This window comes from Neolamprologus multifasciatus, chromosome 8, assembly GCF_963576455.1.
Source record: "Neolamprologus multifasciatus chromosome 8, fNeoMul1.2, whole genome shotgun sequence".
Lineage (NCBI taxonomy): Eukaryota > Metazoa > Chordata > Actinopteri > Cichliformes > Cichlidae > Neolamprologus > Neolamprologus multifasciatus.
Genome location: NC_140446.1, coordinates 12,936,492 through 12,961,721, shown reverse-complemented (window position 1 = coordinate 12,961,721; position 25,230 = coordinate 12,936,492). Strand labels below are relative to the sequence as shown.

At 40.8% G+C, this 25,230-nt stretch overlaps 1 protein-coding gene across 2 annotated transcripts; it reads right to left on the bottom strand.

Annotated features, from left to right (window-relative positions):
- Positions 1-1,154: 1,154 nt before the first annotated feature.
- On the bottom strand, positions 1,155-23,588 carry LOC146512628 (neurogenic differentiation factor 2-like). Of its 2 annotated transcripts, none has more exons than XM_085170618.1 (2): positions 21,765-23,588; positions 1,155-20,569 (listed from the first exon to the last, which is right to left on the bottom strand). In XM_085170618.1, exon 2 carries the CDS (start codon positions 20,554-20,556, stop codon positions 19,483-19,485), a length of 1,074 nt encoding a protein of 357 aa, XP_085026744.1. In that variant the 5' UTR covers positions 20,557-20,569; positions 21,765-23,588; the 3' UTR covers positions 1,155-19,482. The 2 variants fall into 2 exon arrangements, with proteins under 2 accessions (XP_085026744.1, XP_085026743.1); XM_085170617.1 differs by having other exon boundaries at positions 22,705-23,583.
- Between the last annotated feature and the right edge of the window lie 1,642 nt (positions 23,589-25,230).

The following is a 25,230-nucleotide window of genomic DNA, read 5'->3' as shown; positions in this document are numbered from 1 at the left end:
CGTCCTCTGACTGAGGAAACATTTCCATTTATTTATTTTTATTTTGCTTGTGTCATATTTACTTGTTTTTGACATTGTTTAAATTTTGCTGTTTTGTGTTGGGTTTCTCCTGCATAGAGCAACGCGTGCAGTTATTTCTGTTGTTGTTTGCTCTATGCTATATGTCTTTTACTGGAGCTGATACCACACACAGATATTTTTTACTGGGGCATATAGCACCCTACACACTTCAACTGGTGGAGCTGCGGAATTGGAGATAAAAAGTTATTCCTCCTCAATTAGAAGCATTTAAAAAGTATCGGTACAAAACTCTTTACACATGTAGCAGTTTATACTATGAGATTTTTCCCCCCCACAGCATGTGAGAATGTTTTTTTTTTTCCTAATTGATTTTCTCACTTCCCACTCACACTGCAGTTTTTGATCTGGCTGCCTGTACAACTAACTTGGCGCAAGGGACTCAAAGGGTACCAGCTAATGGTTTGACACTGATAACCATAAAATGACCATGAAATCTTAGAATTTGCTGAGTTTTGTTTATTCCAGAGTAAAATTTTCTAATCACATTCGTAAAGAACACAACTACAAGACAAGCGACTGTTCTTAGATACCTGAATCTGTGTCCTTCCTTATGAGATGGTTTAGCTGTCACGCCATTCCACTTCTGTTGCTTTCATAATTTTTATCAGCATGTTAAGTCATGTTTCTTCATTTTGTGCATTATGACTCTCTGGGGGAAAACATTATCTTGATATAATACAATTACTCCCTTTTGATTAAAGATTGAACACAGTTGCAAGAGAGTTTTAGATTTCTTTTTGTAAAATATCTCTTACACTTTTTAAGTCAGCTTGGAGGATGCCGACAAGCGGTGCAAGCTGTTGTGTTCATATAGTTGTGAGAGGGAGAGCCAGGATGGGCAATTGAGATACAGAGCATTAGCCAGTGTCAGGAGAAAATTAAAGGCCAGATCGCTTTCTTAATCAGAGCACAAGCACTGCGTTAAGAAGGAATTAGGTCGACAGCTGCTGTTTAGCTGCTTACCTTGCTCCCGCGTTCTCCTTTCCTCATATATGTACACACGTTTTTCACACTGTTATTGTCATTCTCCTTTTTATTTCACTCTTTATGCTCAAAGGCTTTTTCCTTAGTCATTGTTTTGTACATGTCCTCCTGGCCTGTCACTTTTTGTTGCCCTGTCTCTCTGGCTCCCCTTCCATATTTAATCTTTTCACCCCACACGAGAGCTGTGCTTTGGCCGCTCGTCAGCACCGGACACAATCTCAGTCAAAAGTAAAAATAACCTGATTTTGTTTTTTAGAAGAGAAGAGAAGAGAAGAGAAGAGAAGAGAAGAGAAGAGAAGAGAAGAGAAGAGAAGAGAAGAGAAGAGAAGAGAAGCATGATGGATAGAGGTGGTTTTTGGTTCCGTTCCAGGAGGCTCAGTAGTCTCCCTGTGGCTGATGGATGAGTTGTCATAGTTGAGTTCTTCTACATACACCTGAGATGAATGGACAAACAGCAGTGGCTCTTTCCTTGTCTATCCATCTTCCTCTGTTTAGGTACCTTCTACTGTCCACACTTGTCCCCTACATCCGCCCATGCAAAGGGCTTTTCAGATATTGGTTTTTCAAAATGAATGTCTAATTATAGACTTGAGAAGACAATAATTGTGTGTTTGCCAAGCTTGTTGCTGGAATGATGAAAATAATTCAAAAGTGCAAGAAATGTAACAGTTGGATTTTTGTTTTATTTATTTAAAAAAAACCAGACATTGTAGAAATTGTTCATACAAAGCTTTCAAAGAACCTGCAACACAGCATGTTAGCACACTGACTGGAATGTATATGTTAAAAAGCCAATATCAGATCTGTGCCAAATCAGTATGTCAGTCTAAATGGTTTACCAAAACATCCATATTAAATTCCAGCCCATTTTTCCAGCTCTCGCAGAAATAGGGTGGACTGTTCACCGAGGTCAGGAGTCATGCCACTTTCTGATTTGGCAAATGTGGCGTATAAATTTGAATTTGTTGCGTTAATCTGTGGAATCAGCTGGAATGACCCTTAGCCCGAGTGCCAGCATTTTACCAGGGATAACCAGAGCTCTTTACACTGTGGAAATTATACCACAAAGTGGAAGGTTTTAACTGATTTTTTCATTTAACTTTCATTGCAATGCATTAGGTGCTAACAAAATTACATGAATTTTCATTTTTAATTATTTTGGTTAGGGAGAATTAATCAAATAATACTGTAAATTAATGCTGTTAGGACATTAGGTGACCTTGTGGTTAGGATAGTAGGATATCAGCAGTTATAACAGTAACTGCATTTAATATTTTGTGTGTTCTGCACTCTGTTAGAAAGGCAAGAGAGGCAAAATGCCAACACGTGCTAGTTTGTCATGTGATCAATACCCTTCAGACACAGTGGAATTCAATGTCATGAATACAAGTTTAGTTCTGGTGCATTATAGAAAGACTGACTCTTAAAATGCTTTTGTGAGTGTTGGTCTCACCCTGGGTGCACAAGCTTACCACAGACTGCCCTTATGTAGTTGGTAGGCTACATACAGCCCATACTAACCCACCTCTTTGAAGCACAGGCACACTCTGGGGTGAAACTACTCTGTGTCCTCTCCAAGGGGAAAGGTTTAAAAAACATTTAATTAGGCTTTTGGCATGGCTTCACTTTTCGCCTGGAGGTGCTGGAGGAGGTTTTACAGACTTCATCCCTATTAGAGCCTCACCGATTAAACATTCATGAGAGCAATCAGGAAACCCTATGTGTTCTCTCCTGCTGTACAACTTCATCTGTAGTTTGCAATATAGTGTTGCATGTCAAGGTTTATGTCGCTGAATTATCCGCCTGGGTGGCGTGTGCACTCTTTTTATGCAATGACTTTGTAATTATTTGTCTTTTGAAACATAGTACATGAAGGTGTTTCCTCAGTCGTGGTGCATCCATACATGCGTATAGTAAAAGTCTTCCTGTTTTGGTGGTTCCCAGATCCGGTCTAGAGAGGTGTCGTACGGCTAAGATGGCGCAGGAAGGCGGAGGAAGTTTGGGGGAGTAGGTTGGGATGGTGTTGGAGGGAGATATTGGGGGTGGGCGGGGTGGAAGGGGGGCAACAGATGGTACGCCACGCTGCGAGGGACGTCGGCTGCCACGGGTGGGGGTGGGGGGTGTGGAGTGGGGGCAGATAAATGGGAGTGGGAGGAGGTACTTTTTCCCCAAAGTGCCAGCAGGGATGATGAGGAGGGGGACTAGATGTATGTTAGCGTGCTTGTACGAGTGTGCCTGCGTCTCCATGTGTGTGCCCGCCTTGCATGTGTGAAGCAAGGGCCATATTCAGACTCCCGCTTCTCATCGAGCTGGGTGAGGAGCCGCTGCCCCAGTGCCTTGTGCCCACTCAGTGTCTGTCTGTGGACTTCCAGTGTAGGAGAAGAGTGATGACTCCCCACGTGCCAGTACACAGCTAGCTTGCTGGCATCAAGGCTGTATGAAGAAGATGCTGAAATTACTCGTAACCCAGTTGTTGTGATGAACTACAAATTGTGATCCTCACGTCAGACACCATAAATCAGCCTCGAGCAAAACGGCCATATGTGAGGGGAATTTAATAGCGCTCGTTTGATTTTTGTGCTTTTTCCTTTTTTTTTTTTGTTGGGCCAGCCTTTATTTCATTGAAAGCTGCTGAGCCAAGAAGAGAACAATTGAAACTTACCCTCAATATTTTGCATCCCTACCCATCATCTCTTTCTCCCATCTTCATCTCCCCTCTTCTACAACACCTAGGCACGCACAGAAGGCGCACATGCCCACACACATGTACACACCAACCCCCCAATTACAATGGTTGCCTGTGAGCACACCAGCTTCAGTGGTATATATGGCTCTGCCTATTGAACAGATGTTGTGGAATTTAAGATGCAAAACCACCCCTCCATCACCCCCCACCACCCCCCATGCAACTCACACATGCATGTATATATACACACACACACAACCCTCACTTTCCCTCCCCCCAGCTGGCCCTGCCATGAACATGCCATGTGGCGCTCCATTCCCCCTGGCACTCTGACTCTGGCTGTGCCAACTCTGCCGCGTCTGGCCGCCGCCAACTGGAAAGACTAAGAAAACAGCAGACTCAAAGTGCACTCTTTCTTTGTGTGCTGTCTGGGAGAGTGTGTGTGTGCATTTGTTTCTACCTGCAGAAAACTTAAACTGTCAGTTTTTTGGAGCAATAATTTTTGTAAAACTGAAGAATTGATTTTTACTTTCAAGCGACATAACAACGGCTCTGACGTTCTGTACAGTTTGATGGGAGATGGAACTGTGCGCGTGTGTGATCATTTGTGAGTTTGCGTGCCTTTTGCCTCCTTTTCTGTGCACAGGTGTACAGCGTACGCAGTGTGCACAGCATGTCACGCTGTCAGTCCGTACGTGCTGATTTTGAATCCACTTGGGAATGGCGGTGGAATTCCTGTTACCATGGAGATGTCCAAGCTCGCCTATAATAAAATTTCAACTTGAGAGAGATTAATTTAGGGGAAAGTGTTGATTTATTCATCCTTGTGGCTACTGATGCACTTCCTCATTCGCTCTGATGTTCAGCTCTGATGGCTGCCCATTTTCTGACTGGTTTTGATTTTTCAACCGTACCACAGCTGAAACGTGGCTGCTGGGCCTGCTGATGGGCTTTTCCATCTTCATCATCAGATAAGACAAAGGCTAAGTCTAATGATATTTTCAGTGTTTCTTGTAATCATCGCATTTTTTAAGCCAGCAGATCAGAGTTGCTCTTTATAGCAGTTGAGCTCTCTTGTTGGAGAAACAAACACATTCATATGTCACCTTTAAGCTGGATGATGTCTTATTTCATTACAAAGCACATGGTCACTGTATTTTATGTTAAGCCAGTATAAAATATGCCAGCCTGCTGCCATAATTCTTCACAATGTGCCATTTAAAAAAAATTCCCAAATATACTGCAACATGTATGTGTATAAAAGATGGCAACAGTCGTTGAAGATTGTTGTGAAGCTGTGAGCATGGTGCAGCTAGACCAGGAGTGTCAAACTCACTTAAGTTACTGGGCCTTACTTGAGTCCAATCTGATCTCAAGTGAGCTGAAATAGTGAAAGAGTTGCATAATAGTCATATCTTTTTAATTTAAAGATGTGCAAGCAAACATTCTCTTTTAATGAACCACCACATTTCCAAATCAGATAATGAACAGCCTGAGATATGTTTAAAAAAAAAAAGTCCAGCATAAGCATTATGTTCTATGTGATATGTGACTAGCGCGTCACAGTGGTTCATCAAAAACACAAAACCTTCACACGTCAAGTTTTTTACTTATTTTACACTTTATGATTCAATTTAGCAAAATCCTTACCTTTTATGTCCCTGACATTTCAATTCAATTTTTCAGTGCAATTTCATTTATTTATCAAATCACAACAACTGTCTCCTCAAGGTGCTTTATATTGTAAGATGAAGACCCTACAATAATACAGAGAAAAAGCCAACAATCACATGACTCCCCTGTCAGCAAGCATTTTGGCGACAGTGGCAAGGAAAAACTCCCTTTAAATAGGAAGAAACATCTGGCAGGACCAGGTTCAACGAGGGGCAGCCATCTGCCATGACTGGTTGAGGGTGAGGGAAGGAAGACAGGACAATAGGCCCACTGTGGAAGAGAGCCAGAGATTAATAATAACTAATGATTAAATGCAGAGTGGTGGATAAACACATAGTGAGTGAAGAAGAATCGCTCCGCGTCATGGGAAGCCCCCTGCAGCCTAGACTTACTGCAGCGTAACTACAGGAGGATTCAATAAAGACATCTTTAACAATGTGGAAACAATAGGTTTGCCACCCACTGCACAGATCCTTAAAATACAACAAATGCCCCTAAAACAGCTACGCAGTGTGCATTTTTAAAAAAAAACTGTAGACTGAGTAAAACAACTGCACAGGTATGTTCATTTTCAAGAAACCTGTTTGTGAGAGTCCTTATCATTGTATTGTAATCAGTGTTTCTCTTGCTAACATGTCCTTTTTGGATGCTGGTGAAAACCATTATAATGTATTTTTGTGGATGAAGCAGGTTTCGAATTGCTCAATAAAGGGAGGTCAGAGTTTCACTGGCCAGTGAGCAACCATCGTAGTACCGTGGGGTTAGTATCATCATGTATAACAGAAGATCTATTCAGAGCTATTGGCATGACCTGTCATTTTGGGGAACAATGTCAGGTTCTGTCATGCTTAGCTGAGGCAGGCCTGCTTTCAGGTCAATCCACATATGGAGTAACTGGTGATTTCACTGCAATTTTCACACTGTGAAAAGCCTACCAGTGGGGTTAAATTGGACTTTTCAGTAGGCCAGTTCTGGCCCTGGGGACACATGTTTGAAACCCCTGATCTAGCCTATTTAGGTACAAAGCACAAACAAAGAACTTAAGCACAGGTGACCTGCTAGTTATTAGATTGTTAGATTTAAAATGCTCCAAAATGCACCAAAACCACAAGGACATTCAATAAGTCAAATTAGGTGAGGCTTGCAGACATCTACTATTACTACTTATTAATCACATAAGTGAGCTTCCTAATAATGCATGCCTGTAAGAGTTAATACCTTTTAAACAGGAGGATTAGAATGCAGTTGTCATGAAGTTGCAGGCTGCAAGCATACTTATTTCTGCTGTAAAGTGGAAATCCATGAGGAATGGCTCATTTTTGGAGCCATTTATAAAATGTAAGCTTTTATTACTTCCATATTAGCTTCATTTTTTCATTCCCTGCAGTCGCAGCCTAAGAATGACACATAGACATGTCTCATTCGATGTGAAATCTCCTTCTCAGCGCTTCTTTCACTGCAGTCATGAACCATTACAAAACACAGATAAGAAGAAAAAAACATTTCAAAACCAAATATTTTGATAAGTAGAAAATAGGAAGCAAGCAGAAGACCCCTGTGAAAAAGTCAGATGTTTTGTTGACCCATGCTTGCGCCCCAAACTCCCCCGTAACTATTTATCACGCCACAACTCCATCTCCTCATTTTGTTTGTCTGAGCCTAAAGAAATATTATTTGATGCACTTGCTTAATCGAGTGAGATTTCTGCTCTTCTCCTGCCATAAATCTGCAATAAATGCTCACTGGAGCATCAAATGTATACTAATTTGCACTCGAAACAGTCAACTAAAAACATACAATTTACATAATGTTTAAATTATATTCACTATCATTTATGGGAATTAACTGAGTTGGGACTGAGTGACACATGGTGTAAAAAAAAAGTTGTGGTGGTGGGGGGTACTGCCCTTCAAAGATTTTAATATTCATCATTTCACAAACAGCTGTTGCACACTGAAATCTTCTTTTTAACAAAGCGGCTTTATAAATGTGTATTTTTTCCAGGTGCTCAACACAAGTCTTTCATCTGTAGTTTTGATAGGAAGCACTTATTACCTTTTGTTAATACCACTTCCTAGCATGAGAATAGATGTAGTGAAAAGACGCATTAATATACACAGCAGAGATAAACCCATATTTTAATTGAAATTGCAATTCAATTTAATGTAAGGTCTGTGCTATTGTTTACATTTAGTATGCATCCATGTGTGCATATGCATGGACATGTGTTTAATACCAGCATGTCTCAATGCGACCCTCATGTCTTTCTTTTATTCAATGGAATTCCCCATCGAGCCCCTCACCCACACCCCTTCCCACATGCTGTGATGTGACGTGAGAGCTAATCTGTTCATTCCTCTCCTCATAATCTCTTTTAATCTGAAAAAGCACGGATGGCTATGGCATTACCTTGTCTCAAGGCTTCCACTGGAATACGCACTCCATCTTGTTTTTAGCATGTGAGGAGAGGATGAAGGATGAGGGAATGGGGGCTATGGATCAGCAGAAAAAGAAAAGAGATATAGAACTAGAGGGAAGAGCAGAGAAAGGTGACATTGACCTATGAGAGATGGTTGCAAATATTCAGAGAGGCCATGTCAGTGCCATAGTCTATGTACGCATGTAGAGGAAAGATGGCTGTAGCAAGGTGTAACCTAATGGATTGGTTTACGTTGGAGCCAGATGGGCTCAGTTTTCAGCTGGTGCTGGTCTCATCTGTTTGAAACCATGAATTTCCACCTGAGGTTTTACCCTTCACCCTCCACAAAAAAACATTCCTAACTATCAAAGTTTAGAGTTACCCCTAGCTCAAATGGAAACACTAACATGAGGAATTCTTAGTAATAATAATAATAATAATAATAATAATAATAATAATAATAATATCACAGTCAGCTACTGCACGAGAGGCCTTTACACACCAGAACCATAAAATCCGTGCCAATATTAAGTGCATTAAAATATTTTTCAGACTGTCCTGTTTTCCACATAGCTGTTCAGATAGGCCGCATCATTTTGCAGGATGAATTTGCGTCATTTATTCTTTTCAAACCAAACTCGATAAACAGATCTGACCAATCAGACCACTGCATTTGGCAACAAGTGCACTAAAAGCTCCAAATGTGCACAGCTGCTGGATATACATTGATATGGAAATATTAAAATAGTAGTAAGACACAGATACTGCTCCAGGTCAATCAGCTCTCTGAAATGATTTCTCTGCCTCCTCAGATGTAGTCCCAACTCAATCTAACCTCCTGAACTATGCACTAAAGCAGTAGTGATACAGCTTCAACTCCTAAATCAAACCATGAAATTCTCCCTGCTGCTGCCTTCTCTTAAGCAGAGGTGGCCAAAGCACAGATATTCTGTACTTAAGTACAAAAACTAGTGTTAAAAAAAAATTCAACTGCTTTACTTAAGTGAAAGTGAAAGTGAAAAAAATCACACATCAATCACAAAAAGTTTCAAAAGCCTGAGACAAAGCATATTAGCTTGTTAGCCTGAACAGGAAGACTCCCAAAGAGATTTTTATCACGCCAACGTCTTGAAATTATCCCAGTAAAGGCTAGATTCAAGATGACAAAGAGGTTTGGTTGGGGTCAGAAACAAAAATGGGTGCCGTGCATGACAACTGACATGACAACTTTATCTTGCAACGTGTCATAATGGACACAAACCGATGCCGTATCTGGAACTCCAAAAGGCAGATTAGCATGTTAGCATTTTCTAATAAGTTGAAAAGTGTTCATTGTCAGCCTTTCAGGGGTAATAAAGAGGAATCTGCTGGTGTAGCTAGGTGAACTACAACAGGGAGCAACACAAAACAGCCACTATCATGAACACCATGTCAATCCTATTGTACAGGGTGGGCCATTTATATGGATACACCGTAATAACATGGGAATGGTTGGTGATATCAAAGTCCTGTTTGTGGCACATTAGTATATGTGAGGGGGCAAACTCCTCAAGATGGGTGGTGACCATGGTGGCCATTTAGAAGTCGGCCATCTTGGATACAACTTTTTTTTCGATAGGAAGAGGGCCATGTGATACATCAAACTTATTGGTAATGTCACAAGAAAAACAATCGTGTGCTTGGTTTCAACGTAACTTTATTATTTCATGAGTTATTTACAAGTTTCTCTTTGTTCACAGCCATTGACATGTCGAAGATGTTAACACGTGAGGAGCGGATCTAAATTGTGTATCTGGTGAACGCAGTAACTGGGTCATTGCAGCAGATTTCAATGCAAGACACCCTACGAGACCACCCATCTCCCATGCTACAGTTAGCAAACTGCTTGCTAAGTTTCGTGAAACTGGTTCAGTGTTGGATTTGCCAAAATGTGGACGCAAGAAAACTGTCACTAATGAAGAAACATCAGTGGCTATCCTAGCTTCATTCAGCAAGAGCCCACAGCGAAGCACTCGCCGCATGTCACTGGAGAGTGGCATTAGTCGAACATCCCTTCGGCGGATATTAGCTACTCACAAATGGCACCCTTACAAACTCCAGTTACTGCTGGAATCCATTGCATTCATTTCCTAGAAAGTGCTAGCTGATGCCGTCTTCCTAATGAAATCAAACACATTGTAAAAGCCGAAGAGCGTGATGAAGTCTGTCATTTTGCTCATTTGCAAGAAGTCAATATTATATGATCACCAGCACATTAATCAAAGCTCTAAATTTAGCTGTTGAAACCACAATGAAACCGACTGTTGAAATAACTAATTGGTTTGAAAATTTTACACTTTTTAAATCAGATTGAGATTTGATTTGAATCCAGCACCCAGCGACTGTTGTTTGCACTGCACTTCAGCACTGGCTTCAGCCTCAAACCGTGGTATTTGACTTGTGCAAAACAGCCTGAGAGATTTGAGATTATGTTAATAAAGGTCAACAATACACAGTAATTATCAGGACATGATTGCCAGTTGTTGCTTTACATAATGCCGAACAGCTCAAATTATAAAGCTTTGGCAAACTCATCATAATCAGCATGAAAGTGAAGAGCACTTACCTCAGAGTGCTCCATGTCTATATGGAGGATCATAAAATCAAAACAAGGATAGAGCAAAATGCAACTGTTTCATGCAAAGCCAGAATATGCAACACTTCACACTCTTGACATTTCACACATGGTAAGCTGCTACACCAAGTAAACACAATAAACATTGTGGATCTTACATAACTCTGGGTACAACGTGAAACTAAATTACCAATTACCTTAACACACAAATTAGTGAAACTGTAAATCAAAGCATCTGTATGTTGTGTCAGCTCAGTAAGTATTTCCAGTCATGTATCAATGTGATATTACTATGTACATTTTTCTGAGGACCAAGAGCAGAAACCTTTATTAATCTTCAGTAAGTTCACAAAAAACCTGCTTATGTTGATCCAAATACTAAACTCTTGTTTCTTTCCTTAACAATGTGAACAAATACACTCTTTGCTTCATTGGGCTATTATATGTCTCTATGTTTGACGAAAAAGAAGTATAGCATTTAAAATTAAAGGTAGAAACTGTCTTGAATTTTCCTCTTTATCACAACAAGTATAGGATTATAAATCTCTTGTTAGGTGGAACATAGTAGATATTTAATTAAAAGCTATTGTTTTCTCAAAAGGGATTGGAAGCACGTTGTTTGTTGGAAATAACTGAATGTTTTTACTGTCCTAATATCTGATTGTGTTGTGTAAATCTGTTGTTTTGAGTCTGAACATGTTTAACTTGTTAATAATTTCAGTATGTTCCAATTCACCAAAGCTAGATTTTGACATTTCTTTACTGTATATTTTTTATTTTTGCCAAATACTACACTGAAACTGATTACTGATGCTAATGGTAAAAGCGCTGACAGCATGTAAAAAAATTAAAAATTCAGAAATATGCATTCCTTTAAATGTGATTCTGAGGACATAAGAATATGTAAAGACAGCTCATCGTACCGCTGATTTTGAAATCATTGTACACAGCATGATTTCCCTGTAAATCTAAGCCTCGTATTTACAGTAAAATAAAATCAGGGGCAGGTCTACAACAAGACAGAGAACTCTTTCAAATTTAACATCTGGGCTGTTCTGATCAAAGGCTTTTTTTTTTTTAAACCAGGGGAAAACAAGTGTTTTATATGCACATCAAGCAAAAAACTCAGGTACAAATGCACACTTAGAGGTCAGAGCCACACAAAGTCGAAACCTGTGGGTGGTTGCTAAGTCAAGGCCAGTGACTAAAGAGAGAGAAGAGGTTGTGTGTGTATACATGTCTGCACATATGTGTATGTGCATGTGTGTGTGTGTGTTGTGAGCATCTGCATGCATGAGAGACACTGTGGTAGTCTCAGTATGTGTGAGAGAGTGTTTAAATTCAGTGACAGCTGTTCATTAGTCCATTACAACCCCACACTGCTGATTCCTCGAAGCAGCACATACAAGCAGAAAGACACAACAGGAAGGACGGGCCACATTTCATATACATACATCTTAATTGTTGTTGTGTGTGTGTGTTCTTATGATACCTGTCTTTCCTCTGGCGTTATATTTCATACAGGTTTATGTATTAAAAGAGGAAAATTGTATACATTGCTGTTTTTGACAAATCTAAATTTTAGCTAAACATTAAAGCTTCTTCTTAAATTTTCTTTTCCTTCTGTCTTTTCTTTGTCTTCATTTTTATCTTGGTTGATTTTTTCAGGCCAGCATAATATTATCTCACTGATAACAATCTCCATTGGTGTTATTTTAATTTTGGTCTTTTTTGTAACCTAATCACCCTTCACTTAAAAAAAGAGCATTTAATAATAGTTGAAACTGCTTCTTTTGAAATAAAAGGTGTAATTCTTAATGCATCAGTGTTTCAAATGCATGCATACAACAAACGTATGTTTTATTTAAAAAATTGACCCCCTACCTAATTGCATCCTCGTGAGCGAGTGCTGAGTGTCTGAGCTTCTCCTGTGGACATGCAAATAGTTTTCCTTCTGTTATGGTGTGTTTGCTGTGTTATGCTGCGTGTACATCTGGGGGATGTCTAATGTGTGAGTGGGAGAATGCAGAAACATATGGACAGCGGCCAGCACGGGTCTATTTCACTGAACTTTAAATGAAATCTGCACACCTGGCAGATTCTCGTCTTACTGTATCTAAAATCAGGTCTTTGGTAGTTGCATTTACATATTTTAATATATAGGAATCCACTAAAGACACTGGATTTTTTTTTTGTCTGTGTTAATGACAGTTTGTGCAGCATTTTTCAGGTTTTATAAAATCAGAGATACACTGATGTTACGGTTAAATATTAAAATATTAGTCTGTGTAATATGGAAATATAAAACACACACACATGTGCACAGAGACACCCAAGCACTGTCACTGTGACCTCACCATACACAGATGATTTAGCCACACTGACAACTAACAGCTACAATACAACCACATTATCATTTGTAATTGAATTAAATGCTCAAAACATTTCGGAATAGAGTAAATTTACATCTTACATCGTTTTACATGTTGTGGATATTTAATATTAAATATAATTTGTGATTTCCATTTATCCAAATTCTGCTGTTTATTATAATATTGATCATAATAATACAATTAATCTTCCTGAATATCATGTTATTATGTGGGAGAGGCAGGAGCCACAAAGACAAACTGCAGAGGTCGGTTAAGTTAGGACACTTGGATGCTATTTGTTGGATCCAGGCCCAGATTTCCTCAGCTGGGAAGAGATTTGACCTCTAATCTTAAGTCTATCACCTCTTTAGAACTGAACCTGCGTAAAGCATCATCCATATGGTTGATTGTCTCACTTTAACCTCAGCAGAAAGCCTGGAAATTATAATGTGAATATTAAACTCAACAAATCCAGTACAGTGTATGGGTAGCTACTTCATACTCCTGTCATGTCACTCTCTATGTCCTGTAAAGCAGCCCTGATGTCCTCTCACTTAAAATTACTAGTTATTACTACACCGTTAAATGAAGCTGCCTAGCTCTAAATTTTCAGACACTATTGGCTGCATCAGCATCTGATAAAATTTCAAGAAAGGACTTCTTTAATAGGAAGTCAATGTTTAGCAAGAGAGACACAACTGCGAGGGTGGGAACTATATTGAGTATCTTAGAAGGAATGCTTGCATGAGGTGTGTACATGTATGAAAAAGTATACTTGTGTTGTTCATGTTGTGGGGACATAAATTTGCATTCACACGTTGTTAGGCAAGTAGGAGTTCTGGTTCAATTTAGGGTAAATCTTCTGGAAGTGAGTGCTCGCTGTGAGTTGTAATGTCCTCCGAAGTTATGAAAACACGACTTTGCATGTGTGCGTGTGTTTGTGAATGTGGGTGACCAGTGACGGAGGAGATAGGCAAGGGTGTGATGTACTTTTAGATACTGAACGTGTTAGATAGAAGTGACCATGTGCCATTAGTGCGAAAAACCGAGGCGAAAAAAAGTAAAGAGAAGAGAAAGGTGAGGAAAAAAGTGATATGCCGGGAGGAGAAAGTGCTGTGTGGAAGAAAAAAAAGGAGAGAGAGAAAGAAATATGCGATGAGTGTGTGATTAAAGAAAATAGGAGCTGTGAGGGAGAGTTTGTGTAAGTTTGTGTGTGGGATGAAGTAAAGATGGGTAAAAAGGCAGGGAGGAGAGGAGAAGAACAAAAAGAAGTGAACATGCCAGAGTAGGAGAGGAGATGGAGGGAAAGAGAGGAGAAAGGAGCAGAGGAGCGAGGGCAATGAGCTGGATTGAATACCATCTGACAGGTCCAGCTGGGAGTTTGCCCACCCTGCAGCACCGCAAAACCCCTCAATATGGAGGCCAATTACTGCTGCCCGTGTGACCGTGGCATGGCAGCATCAGAGACGCAACCCTCCTCCTCGCCTCTCCTTTCCCTCTTCCTCTGCCCCCCTCCTCCCCTTCTCATTTCCTCACACTCCCCCAAAAAATAAATAAAAAACACTCCCACCATCTGTGCAGAGTGACAACAACCTCTATAGCCTACCATGCACAACACAGACTGTACACTGCACACACAGACACACACACACAGGCACTTGGGGCAAACACACACATCAAACATGACAAATCCTCACTGATGGGCTCTGTGTGCTTTCATACTCACCATCAAGTGTGTGAGTGGTTGGGTATCAGTGTGTTTGAGTTGTGTGTGCATCTTTTTTTTCGAGGTCTGATACTTTTACACTTGCATTTTAAAAAGAAAAATAATAAATGTAATAACCCTGCAACACACAAAGACAGTCAGCCATGCACATGGGTATCCATGCTGTACCCAGTCACACAGACTTGCACACAACACTATTGTTCTGCAGATGCAGTGGAATTTCACCCCATGCCAGCTTCATCTCTTTTCACAGAGCTGGGCGTGGCGCTCAGGCTGGCAGGGTGGTAATGGTGGGAGGGGGCACGGTGGCTAAATATGATGCAGTGCCCACTGCAGTGGAGGTGAGTGCAGAATTTAGCCAGGAATAAAAAGATCAAGGATGAAAAATTAAAAGACACATTTTTTTTGTTCTTGTGCCTTCTCTTCAACTGTTGGGGAGTAAGTGACAAAACATGTTGCATATTATATAGAGCTCTCTCTCTATGTGTCACACACACACACACACACACACACACACACACACACACACACACTGGGCCCCACAGAAGCTCTCCAGTGAGTGATCCTGGTGCTGCATTGGGACTTTGTCACTCTTCTTTTAATAGCACTAAGTTATTTTAAGCCTGATTTATTTGTGCCTTCCGCCTGTCTCTCTCCCTCTCCTCTAACGCACAAACACTCTATGCTATGACACTGATTAGTCCCATTAAACCATTAAATACATTTTCGAGATTAATCCCAATACAATTAATCCGGCAAATGTTTACCTAATCTGATAAATGGGAGTAAAGCGGTCCAGATGGAGATCTGTGTAGGCTCCCGTAAGCCTGGGACTACCTTGTGACCTGTTTGCAGTGTCGCGAGTGTTGTTTGGTGTCCGGCGACTTTAGCGAATCGCCAAATTGGAGCTCTGAGCTGGATTATTTAATTACAGTAATTGCACGGTATTTTATAAACACTCATTTGAACAATTACGCCTAAACGCGATACCAGAGAAATTGTTTTTTTTTGGTCATTAGTAATGTCACTTAACCCGATTTGTCATAGATATCCAGAAATACCACGTGTAGCTACGATAATGTAAGATGTAAATATATATTTTATTAAGATCTGGCAAATCTAACTTGAAACCCGTAATGATAAATAATTAATCGGGTAATTGTTTTAGACCGAGGCCCATAGACGTATGGGTGTCAGTGGAACACTGTTCAGGGGCTAATTTGACATTTATAATGATTATAATAATATTATTATTATTATTTGTTTTTATTTTCTGAATGCCCCTGGACCCACAGGTGAGTTTAAAGGGTTAAAGGTCATGCACCATTTAAAAGAGTGCTGCAGGAGGGACTAACGGGAGGTGAAACGGACACCTCTTTAACCCAGTTCAGTGTCCGATTAGTTTCACGCTCGGTCTCTCTGCAGTCTCCTTCAAAAGTGCACGACCGGGGGAAAAAGGGTCCCTTTCTGCGCGGGGCCGGGGCACTCAGCCTCCTTTAACGGCGGAGAATAATGAACAGATGCTGAGTGAATTAGGAAAGAAATACTGGGTCCCTCCCACAAGGGCCACTTTGGCAGGGGCCGCCTGGCTGCCACGTGGCGCAGCTGGCACCCGGGTCGGTGATGGTGGGCTCTAGTAGTCTCTGGCTTTACTGGTGCTCAGACATTTAGCGACTTGGCACTGAGCTCAGCCATCAAATCCACTGCCAACCGACACCCTCCTCGCTAAAAGAAGTCCACCACCGAACTGTCAGGTTACAGCGGAAAATAAAGTCAAAAATGTACCGTCTCACCTTGCCCTCTGAGACCTGCCCTTCACCCGGGACAGAATAGTGGTCAACTGGGGAGAGGGGGTGCCGGAAATATCAGGTGGTGATCACTTTATTTTCCCAAGATTGTTTTATGCAACCTAATTTTATCTTATGCAAAACGTTAAAAATATACGTCTGTGTGGCCACGCTCGCTTTCAGGGATGCAGCCACTTGTAGGATACAGGGACATAGAGTTTTCCTTTTCTTTCTAATGCTGGCTAATTAATATATAATCTAAGAGTTTCCAAAATGAAGAAGCTTTTCGTTACTTGAATTAATCAAAATTGTTTTCTGGAAATTGTTTTTGCGGTTTTTTTACGCACTCGTGGGCAACACCACATAATAAATATTAAACGCCGGATGCAAAAGAAAAGATGTAAACCCCAAATTACGATTTTCTTTAAAAATCACTTTAATATCAAATATTTCTTAGCGTGCAAATGCTTTTAACCATGTTTAGGTTAAGTCAGTTTATAGTTGAGTGCACGCATAATACAAAACTGCGTGATTTTCCCTTCAAAAGTAGAAATAAATAAATGAAAAAATAAAATTATGTTTAAGGGTTAGATCCGTTTAGTAAATATTAAAGTAAAATAAATTACAATAAATTAATCATTTAAATTCCTAAAAGACATCAAGCTCGTTATCTGAGAACTTTCTCGGACCAAAAATGGCCTTTTAACCCATGTTTGCTTGTCTGCCCTTCCACGATCATCAAAACTGCGGCCCTGCCAAAACCTTTCAACACTGTGCATTTTCTGTATTTATACAGGATATATGTTACTACTATGTATCATTTATGTTGGTGGTTTAGCCTTTACGGTGCAGGTGTGCGTGCATGTCTATTCTGGCACGGACTTGATCTTCAGGGGATCGGGCCACTGACTCACCTGATTTTGCACCTGCACATCTCTTTCACCGTTTTAGGGCGTCAGATGGGCTTTTTTTAAATGGTAAAATGTAATTAAATTAAAATGCAAAAATAAAATTCTTACAGTACCAATCGATTTTTTTGCAGTGCAAATCTTTTTTACGTACATTTTTGCTGACATTTTTTTCTTTTTTGCTTGTGTTAGTGCTTGGATGGGACCGTTTCCACCCTGCGGTGCCCGGTACTGATTTCCCCTGGATGTCCAGAGCAACATATGGGACCCAGGGCACTGGTCCAAAGATGGTGGCTGCTTTCTCCAGTGATATGAGAAATCACCCAAAATATGATCTCGACCACACATGATTAAACTGTGAACTATTCGCTCAAAAGGAGGAGTTTAACTTCAGCTCTTGCCAAAACGTGGTTTAAAGCGAGCATTAAAAACTTTACCAATAACTTATTTGTGGTCAGTGTTAATATTAATAGTATTGTTTTGCATTAAGTAAGTGTTGTGAATCTTTAATGAGGTCATTCTATTATTTAAGCTGTTGGACAAATACACTCACCTGAGAATCAAACCACGGTGGCGTGACAGGGCCCAGATCCATGCGCGGTGTGCTGGAAAAGAGAATCTGAATCTGAATGCCAGGCGCCCAGTTTCTGAAGACCACTTGTTCTTCCTCCTACGCTCTGCATTCAGGGGCCTTTAAACTATACCCATATTGAACGGATCCCTTGCATTCCATTGTTGAGAATTTAAAACCGTGGAGTTAAAAAAGAAGAAAAAGGAGGAAAAAACGCAACCACAAAATAAAAAGATGGAAGCCAAAAAAGATATGGCACGATTTTATCGCCAAACACTTGAGGGTTTCGTTAAGGTTGCCGTGTGAACTGCTAAAAATAAAATAAAATAAAATGTGTTTTAAAAGCAACACATCTCAAGTATATTATCCGCATATTTGATTTGGCAACGACGTCTTTTCCTAGCGCAACTCTCCCCGTTTTCTGGGCTTGTGAGCGGCACTAGGATTACACTGGCTTGTGCCCCCCTCCCCTGTGGCTGGGTTACATATCGCCTCAAAGAATTGGCCTCAGATTTAGCATTACATACTTGCCATTTAGCAGGGTACATCACTCCTTATGGATGATAATTCTGTTCCAGGCCTCTTCAAAGTTCAAGGATCCATCCTGCTACGAAGGCAGGAGAATGTGCCTTTAATGAGTGCACATTATGGCACAGTGAAATACAGCCCAATTTCTTTTTCTTTTTAGTCAAAGTGCTGTTTCAGTTTGTGTAACAGGTTTGTTTGATTTCTATACCTGTTTATCGTAGCCTTTACTTTACAGTGCGCATGCGTAGAGGCTGTTACAAGTGGTTGTTAACCTAATTAACCCACGCCTTCAGCAGTCCAGATTTTCTAACTATCAGCTGTGTTTAAAATGTTTTTGTTCGTTGGATATTTTGGGACCTAAAAGCCAGGGTCACAGACTTCACTCCAAAATTTAATGATTTTTCTTTCTGCGTTTGATTCTAATAAGCTGTTGTCTAGCAACGTACATAAATTCTTAATTTATAAAGCAGAGATCAAGTACATATTGGCATTGAGCAGAGATAAAAGGCTTTTAGCCTACTGCTCTAATCTGTCTACTGTAAATCTTTCACTGCCCTGAGAGCGAGTGAGCTGTAGGACGTGTGTATCCTGCAAAAAGCGACTTTAATGTGTTGTTTACAGCCAGAATGTGTTTAGTCACGACTGCTGACCACAGGGAAAATTTGCACCCAGTTATATTAAAAAATATTACTGAATTACAACCGTTAAGTGCTATTTTTTGTATTTTTTTTTTATTTTCAAGGAACCTTTTTTATGAATTATTTTCATGATATATTGCAGTAACTGAATGAAAGCTCCCCTAGTGAAGAAAGAAGATTTGTTCGCTCATTTCAGACGATTAGAAAACACTTTTTTATTTTAAGTCGTTTGAGTCATAACATGTTTCATGTTGGCCTATACATTGTTTATGTCAATTGCACTCATTCTGCATACAGGATAATACTGGACACACTTTGATATGATGTACAACAGTATAGGGATGACATCAGTAGAATACAGAAGATAATCAAAAGACTCTTTCTGTCACCTCCATCACCTCCCTTTAGAGACTCTTCTTGTTTCCCAAACAATATTAAACATTATAGGATTGTCATTAGAATGTCAATAAGCCTGATTGGACCGTAGTATGGAATCAATTGTGGAAAAAGGCATTGAGATCCTCGTATGGGGGCGCCCTGTCGTGGTGCAAGTGTACGTCGTGGAATGGTGGAATGTTTTCTGAGTGCGCACCACCACTGCGCGTACCCGAGGGCCCAAAGGGTATGCTGTGGCTGGGTCGAGAAGTGGTCAGTCCAGAGTAGTGCACAGAGTAATGATAGTTCCTGTCAGTCTCAGAGGACTCCTGCTGCCTCCCGGAGAGTCCGCCGTTCAGGCACACGGGAGGGCTGTGCTGGCCTTCGTAGTCCGGGCTGCTGTAGTCAGGGGACGTGCCTCCAGGCGGGTACACGGCCTCGTATCCAGAGCCGTAGGAGTGGCTTCGCAAGTTGAGAGCACCGGTTCCGGGCTGGTAATGAGGGCTGGAGAGGCGCGAACATCGGTACGAGTAGGGATGGACCGAGAAAGGAGAACTCGGCATGTGGAATCGGGCTCCGTCTGAACACTGTTCAGTTAGGAAGTTCCTGGTGTTGAGCTGCAGGCAGCCTGCCACCAGATTGGTGGTGGGCTGGGACAGGCCTTTGCACAACATCTGCACGTAGGTCACCACATCTGGACGCTTTCCGTTGCGTAAAATTTCCCCGAGGGCTAATATGTAATTCTTGGCCAGCCTCAGAGTCTCGATCTTGGAGAGTTTTTGGGTTTTTGAATAGCAGGGCACCACCTTGCGTAGGTTGTCCAGCGCGGAATTCAAGTCGTGCATGCGCATGCGCTCCCGAGCGTTTGCCTTTACCCGACGCATCTTGGAGCGCTCCACGCGAGCTGCCGTCATCTTACGTTTCTTTGGGCCGCGCTTCTTGGGTTTGTCCCCGCTGTTCTCATCCCCACACTCCTCTTCCTCGGCCTCCTCGTCCTCATCATCGTCGCCGGCCATCTCAGACTCAGCTCGACTGCTGCCTTCCTGTGGCTCGTCCAGCTCGTCCTCCTCGAGGTGGCAGGGCTCGTGGTCATCTTCCTTGGCTTTGCCGTCCTCGACCTCATTGTCCTCCACCCAGTCGGCTGCGAGCCTCTGGACGTCTGGCAGCACCTCGCTGAACAGACGGCTCAACATTGTGGCATGCAACCTGCAAGACAGACAAACAGCGCTTCAGCCTGGCTGTTGGGCGCCCTGCTTTTTACGCACCCACAAGCACGCATTGCAAAAAATCTCTGTTGAGCCCTCATAGGGTCGTAGCTTATAGACGTCCCTAATCTTAAGAAAGAAACAAAAGAAAAACAAAAAACAGTTATTATTCGCTAATTATTTTATAAGCAGTGAGAGTGCCCTGTGGCTTATATCACCGAGTTTTGCGTTGAACGTCAAGACTTCTTCAGACTGAAATCCACCAAGCAGGGTATCCCAGCTGTTCCACAGTGGGTTACATCTTTGTTTGAAAAATAGTCGCATGAGACAACCTAGAGTTTGTAAAATGATCCCATCACCTAGGGTTCAAAATTCTACAAGTCAGGTTATCTATATGCCATGAAATATTGTTCAATTGCTAAAAACAAAAAACAAAAAACCCCGGTCATCTTTTGTGTAAAAAAAAAATACATGCATGCATTTAATATTTAGTTCAATTTAAAATCAATTTAGTTTCATATTGTGCTTAACCAAATTGGTCGTATAAAATTGCTCTTAATGCGCTTAATGTTCCCACCTTTTAAAAAATATATAGCAAAAACATTTTTATGGGACATTCTCTTAATAAAAACTTTATAATTTAGTACTTTCTTTTTTTCAAGAAAATCAGATGCATTTGTTTTTTTTCTTCAGGCATGAAGTAACAGTGTAGGCCACTGTTCGGCCTCAGCATGTGCTTCGATCTGTTCCCTCCAGCAGCACGGCGCAGACTGGCCTGATTCAGCTGAACCCCCAAGGGGCTCACTGGGGTGCGGGTCCCTCCTCTGTCCAATAAATTACCAACTTGGAGGAATTCCATTACACACAGGCCGCACACAGGACCAAGAGAGCAAACAGATTTTTGTTAAAATTTACATTTATAAAATACACCTTTTTCTATTTTTATTTTTTTTATCTTAATCGTGAAGACTTAAAAAAAAATCAGATATATGCGTTTAACTTATAACATCCAGATAGTGTAAAAATGAAATGCACCAGAACCTCAGTAAACTCTCTGCGGGTTCATGAACCCTGTTTGGCACAGATCACGCAGGTCACAGATAAATCCTCATCTGAGGACTTTAGTTTGTCTGGACTTAATAAATAAATAAATAATAGATTTGTGAGCGAAAATTAGAGTATGTCTTCATACTGACCTTGACTGTTTGTTTTTTAAATAATTCCATCAATACCTTTCTTTTCCGTCAGAGATTCCAGCCCGATCAAAGCTCTTTTTAAGTTACATAAATCTAGCTTTTAATTAAATTTCTCCTCATAATCTTTTTTTTCTGAAACCAACTTAGTCAAAATGTAAATCCTCTCCGAATTCATGTCACCACATTCACCGACGACACGGGTTAAATAGACAAGTTCTGTGCTAAAATTAAATTTAAAGATATTATAAAAGCTGCCACATCCACAGATCTCCTCAGATTCTCACTACCCTGAGCTCAGCTGTGCGTTTGGTGTCCAAGGGCGTATTTTTTATCTAATCTTGTAAGCACAATGTAATTAATGCCTACCAATACCTTGTCAATTAGCCTATGTATCTCTGTGGAGAATACTACCCCCACAGTGCTCTGACGTGAATCATGCAAGAGCACACACACACACACACACACACACACACACACACACACACACACACACACACACACACACACACACACATGCTGCTCATTTTCTAAGACAATAAAATGCAAATTATTAATGCAAAAGTGACAAGTAGAACCTATCTCTTGAGGGTCAGTGTGGATTTATTTAAACGAAATCTATGAAACACAGAATGATCGATGTCCTCCGGTAATAAAAACATTAATATATATATATATATATATATATATAACAAAAATTAAAAAGCCTTAAAAAAGATTACAAGCCCAATCTGATCATATCGCTTGCGATAAAATGATCAAAAAGAGCCAGGAAAACTGCACCCTTCTTCCAAAACAGGTTTAAAGCATTACATTATCTCAATCTGGCATCGAAACCCAAATTACCCTCCCCTAACCGTAGCTGTAAGAGACATCAGCACAAAGACAAAAACAAATCTGGATCATTATCTGATAGTCTACTGACTAGAATTGTGCAACCTACCTCCGTGGTGGAGCTCAGTGACGGGGCAAAGCGGGTTTGTTTACACCATCTCTCTCCGGGTGGGCATCACATCCACACGCCCTGCACGGATGCTTGTGCGAGCGAGGCGCTGCGTTCTGCTCTCACACCTCTCTCTCCTCTCCTGCCACCCTGCTCTGTCTGCTGCTGCTATCCTCAGCCCAAACGCGAGGAGGGAGCCGTGTGGCACCTCAGAGGCAGGACTGGGTGGGTTACATACCAGCTCTGATGCCAGGCCCATATGGCTGGCACGTCATTGGCAAGAGCCATCACATGAGAGCCGGTGATTGACATGCGGCCGCATTCACAGAGACTGGCTTCCCCTGGGGGAGAGGGACTCGCCATCTGTCACTGAGCTGAAAGAGAAAATGGAATAAGGAGAGGATGGCACAAAAAAAAAGAAACGTAGGATTCAGGCTGCTTCTCTTAACCTCCATCTTTGGGGAAAATTGGGTTAATCTCGTATAGAAGATGTAGGAAAATCCCCTTATAGCATTAATTTTAATATACATGTAATAGCATTCATATAGTTGGCTACGCCACAACAAATATCCCCAGCGCGGAGATCTAAAATGAGCTAACTGTGTAGGATAAGAAAATCATGATGATGGAAATCATCCACATATGGGAAAATTTTGGAAGTATTTCAGTGAAACAGTATATTGGCCCAAAGAAACAAACAGCAACTGAACTCATCCCCGATTCCAACAACAGAAACTTGAGCAAACCAGCGTGTCCACACCCCACACAAAGGTCTGGGATGAGTAAGTTGCCGTTCATACAGATCAGAGTCAGAGTGCAATTGCCTAAACGAATCAGTTGAACTGAGCTTAGCAAGGCGTCTTGGTTTGGGTTGCCAGGACTGGCACAGGTGCCAGCGGCCGAACTGACGCCAAAGGTGGCGAAGGCACAGATTGCAGAGAGGGGCCAGAAGATGGGGCAAGGCAAGAGGTAGAGAGAAGCAACTAAAAACGAAAGGCGGGGTGGGTGGTGGGGAGGCTTATCAGCAGCAGCATCATCATCATCATGCTATTGAGCCTCACTCGACTGTCCGCTGTGTAATTTGTGCATTCTCAGTGGAAAAAACCAAAGTGCCTGACAGACAAGTATCTTTATTTTTTATTGTTTCACACATTTAAATCTCTGATAAAAGTCATACACGGGCATAGATGTGAATGGAGGTTAATGAGAGATATTATGTGCCATTTTCAGGAGTCCTTTAGGTTCGTAACAAAAGCTCAAACCCAATAAGAAGAATTTCATGCTATTTTTCTTTCACTATTAAATGCCAAACATACACTTACATCAAATGGACATTTAAATAATGAAGACATGTCATGCATATCATCATATTATCCTACAGGCAAAAGGAGAGTTCGAGATTCTCGGTTTTAGGAGCCACCAAAGGCGTAATGTCACAGCTCAGATTAAAAGTAAGAACTAAATGAACAAATAAATGCATTTTCCCCTCTGCTACACAGCAAATCCAGCATGTCCAGATTAACACTGTCAGATTTGATTTCAACACTTTTAAAGTGTCTATATGGGTCCACACCAGAGAGTGTTAATTTAACTCTTTTTGGAGAGTTGGTACGTTAACTCTGATTTAGTGTTAAACACCAAATCTCTCTGGAGTTGATAATTTAACACTTGGTGTTAAGAGTTTATATATTAACTCTCAAAGAGTATTTTAGTTTAACTACGTAAGAGTTATCTTCTAATTAATTCTAAAAAGCGGGAATTTTACTGTTCTGAACTTCTAGAAATTTCTTTTGGAAATAAACATTTACTAAAAAGATGCAATGGTTTTTGAAAAACATTTATTCTGAACTGTGCACCACAATTTCAAAACATTTTCTGAAAGATGTAACAGTGTACATGTTCTCACTTTCATTAGAATTTCATTTATCAAAAGGTCTGACATAGGTGAGCTGGTAAATGCAAATAACAGCATTCTCATCACTTATTTCAATAAATACAAAATACAATATGCATGTCCTTCATTCATCACTTTGTGGAACTTCAACGCACTTCTGCTCTCCCCCATATTCCATCTTCACAAGCATATCCTATGTGGAGATTGAATAAAAATTAGTTGACACTAATTAATGGCACAAATCAATTGCAGCACAGAAAAAAAAAGGAATCCTTTTTGAGCCATTACTTGTGTAAAGTATTTTCCCAAAAGATAAGGACACAGGCAACAGGTAATACTGAACTAAATGTAAAACCTCAACCTTTTTCATTTTTTCCTAAACCGTGTGCACAAAACTCTGGAGGGATCTAAATGCTAACGTAGAACTCAGTCGGGACTCAGGACGTCTGCTACTGCTGTTTGCTCGTTTTTTATGGGAGATCGTTTTCAGGCTTCAAGTAGCACCATTATACCAACATTTCACATTGTAGACATTGTTTTAAGTGTATTTGACCAAGAAATTTGATTGAAAATTCACATGCAAGCTTTTTTTCAAGGCTGTGGTATTTGCCCGCAAACAATACCTTTCAGCT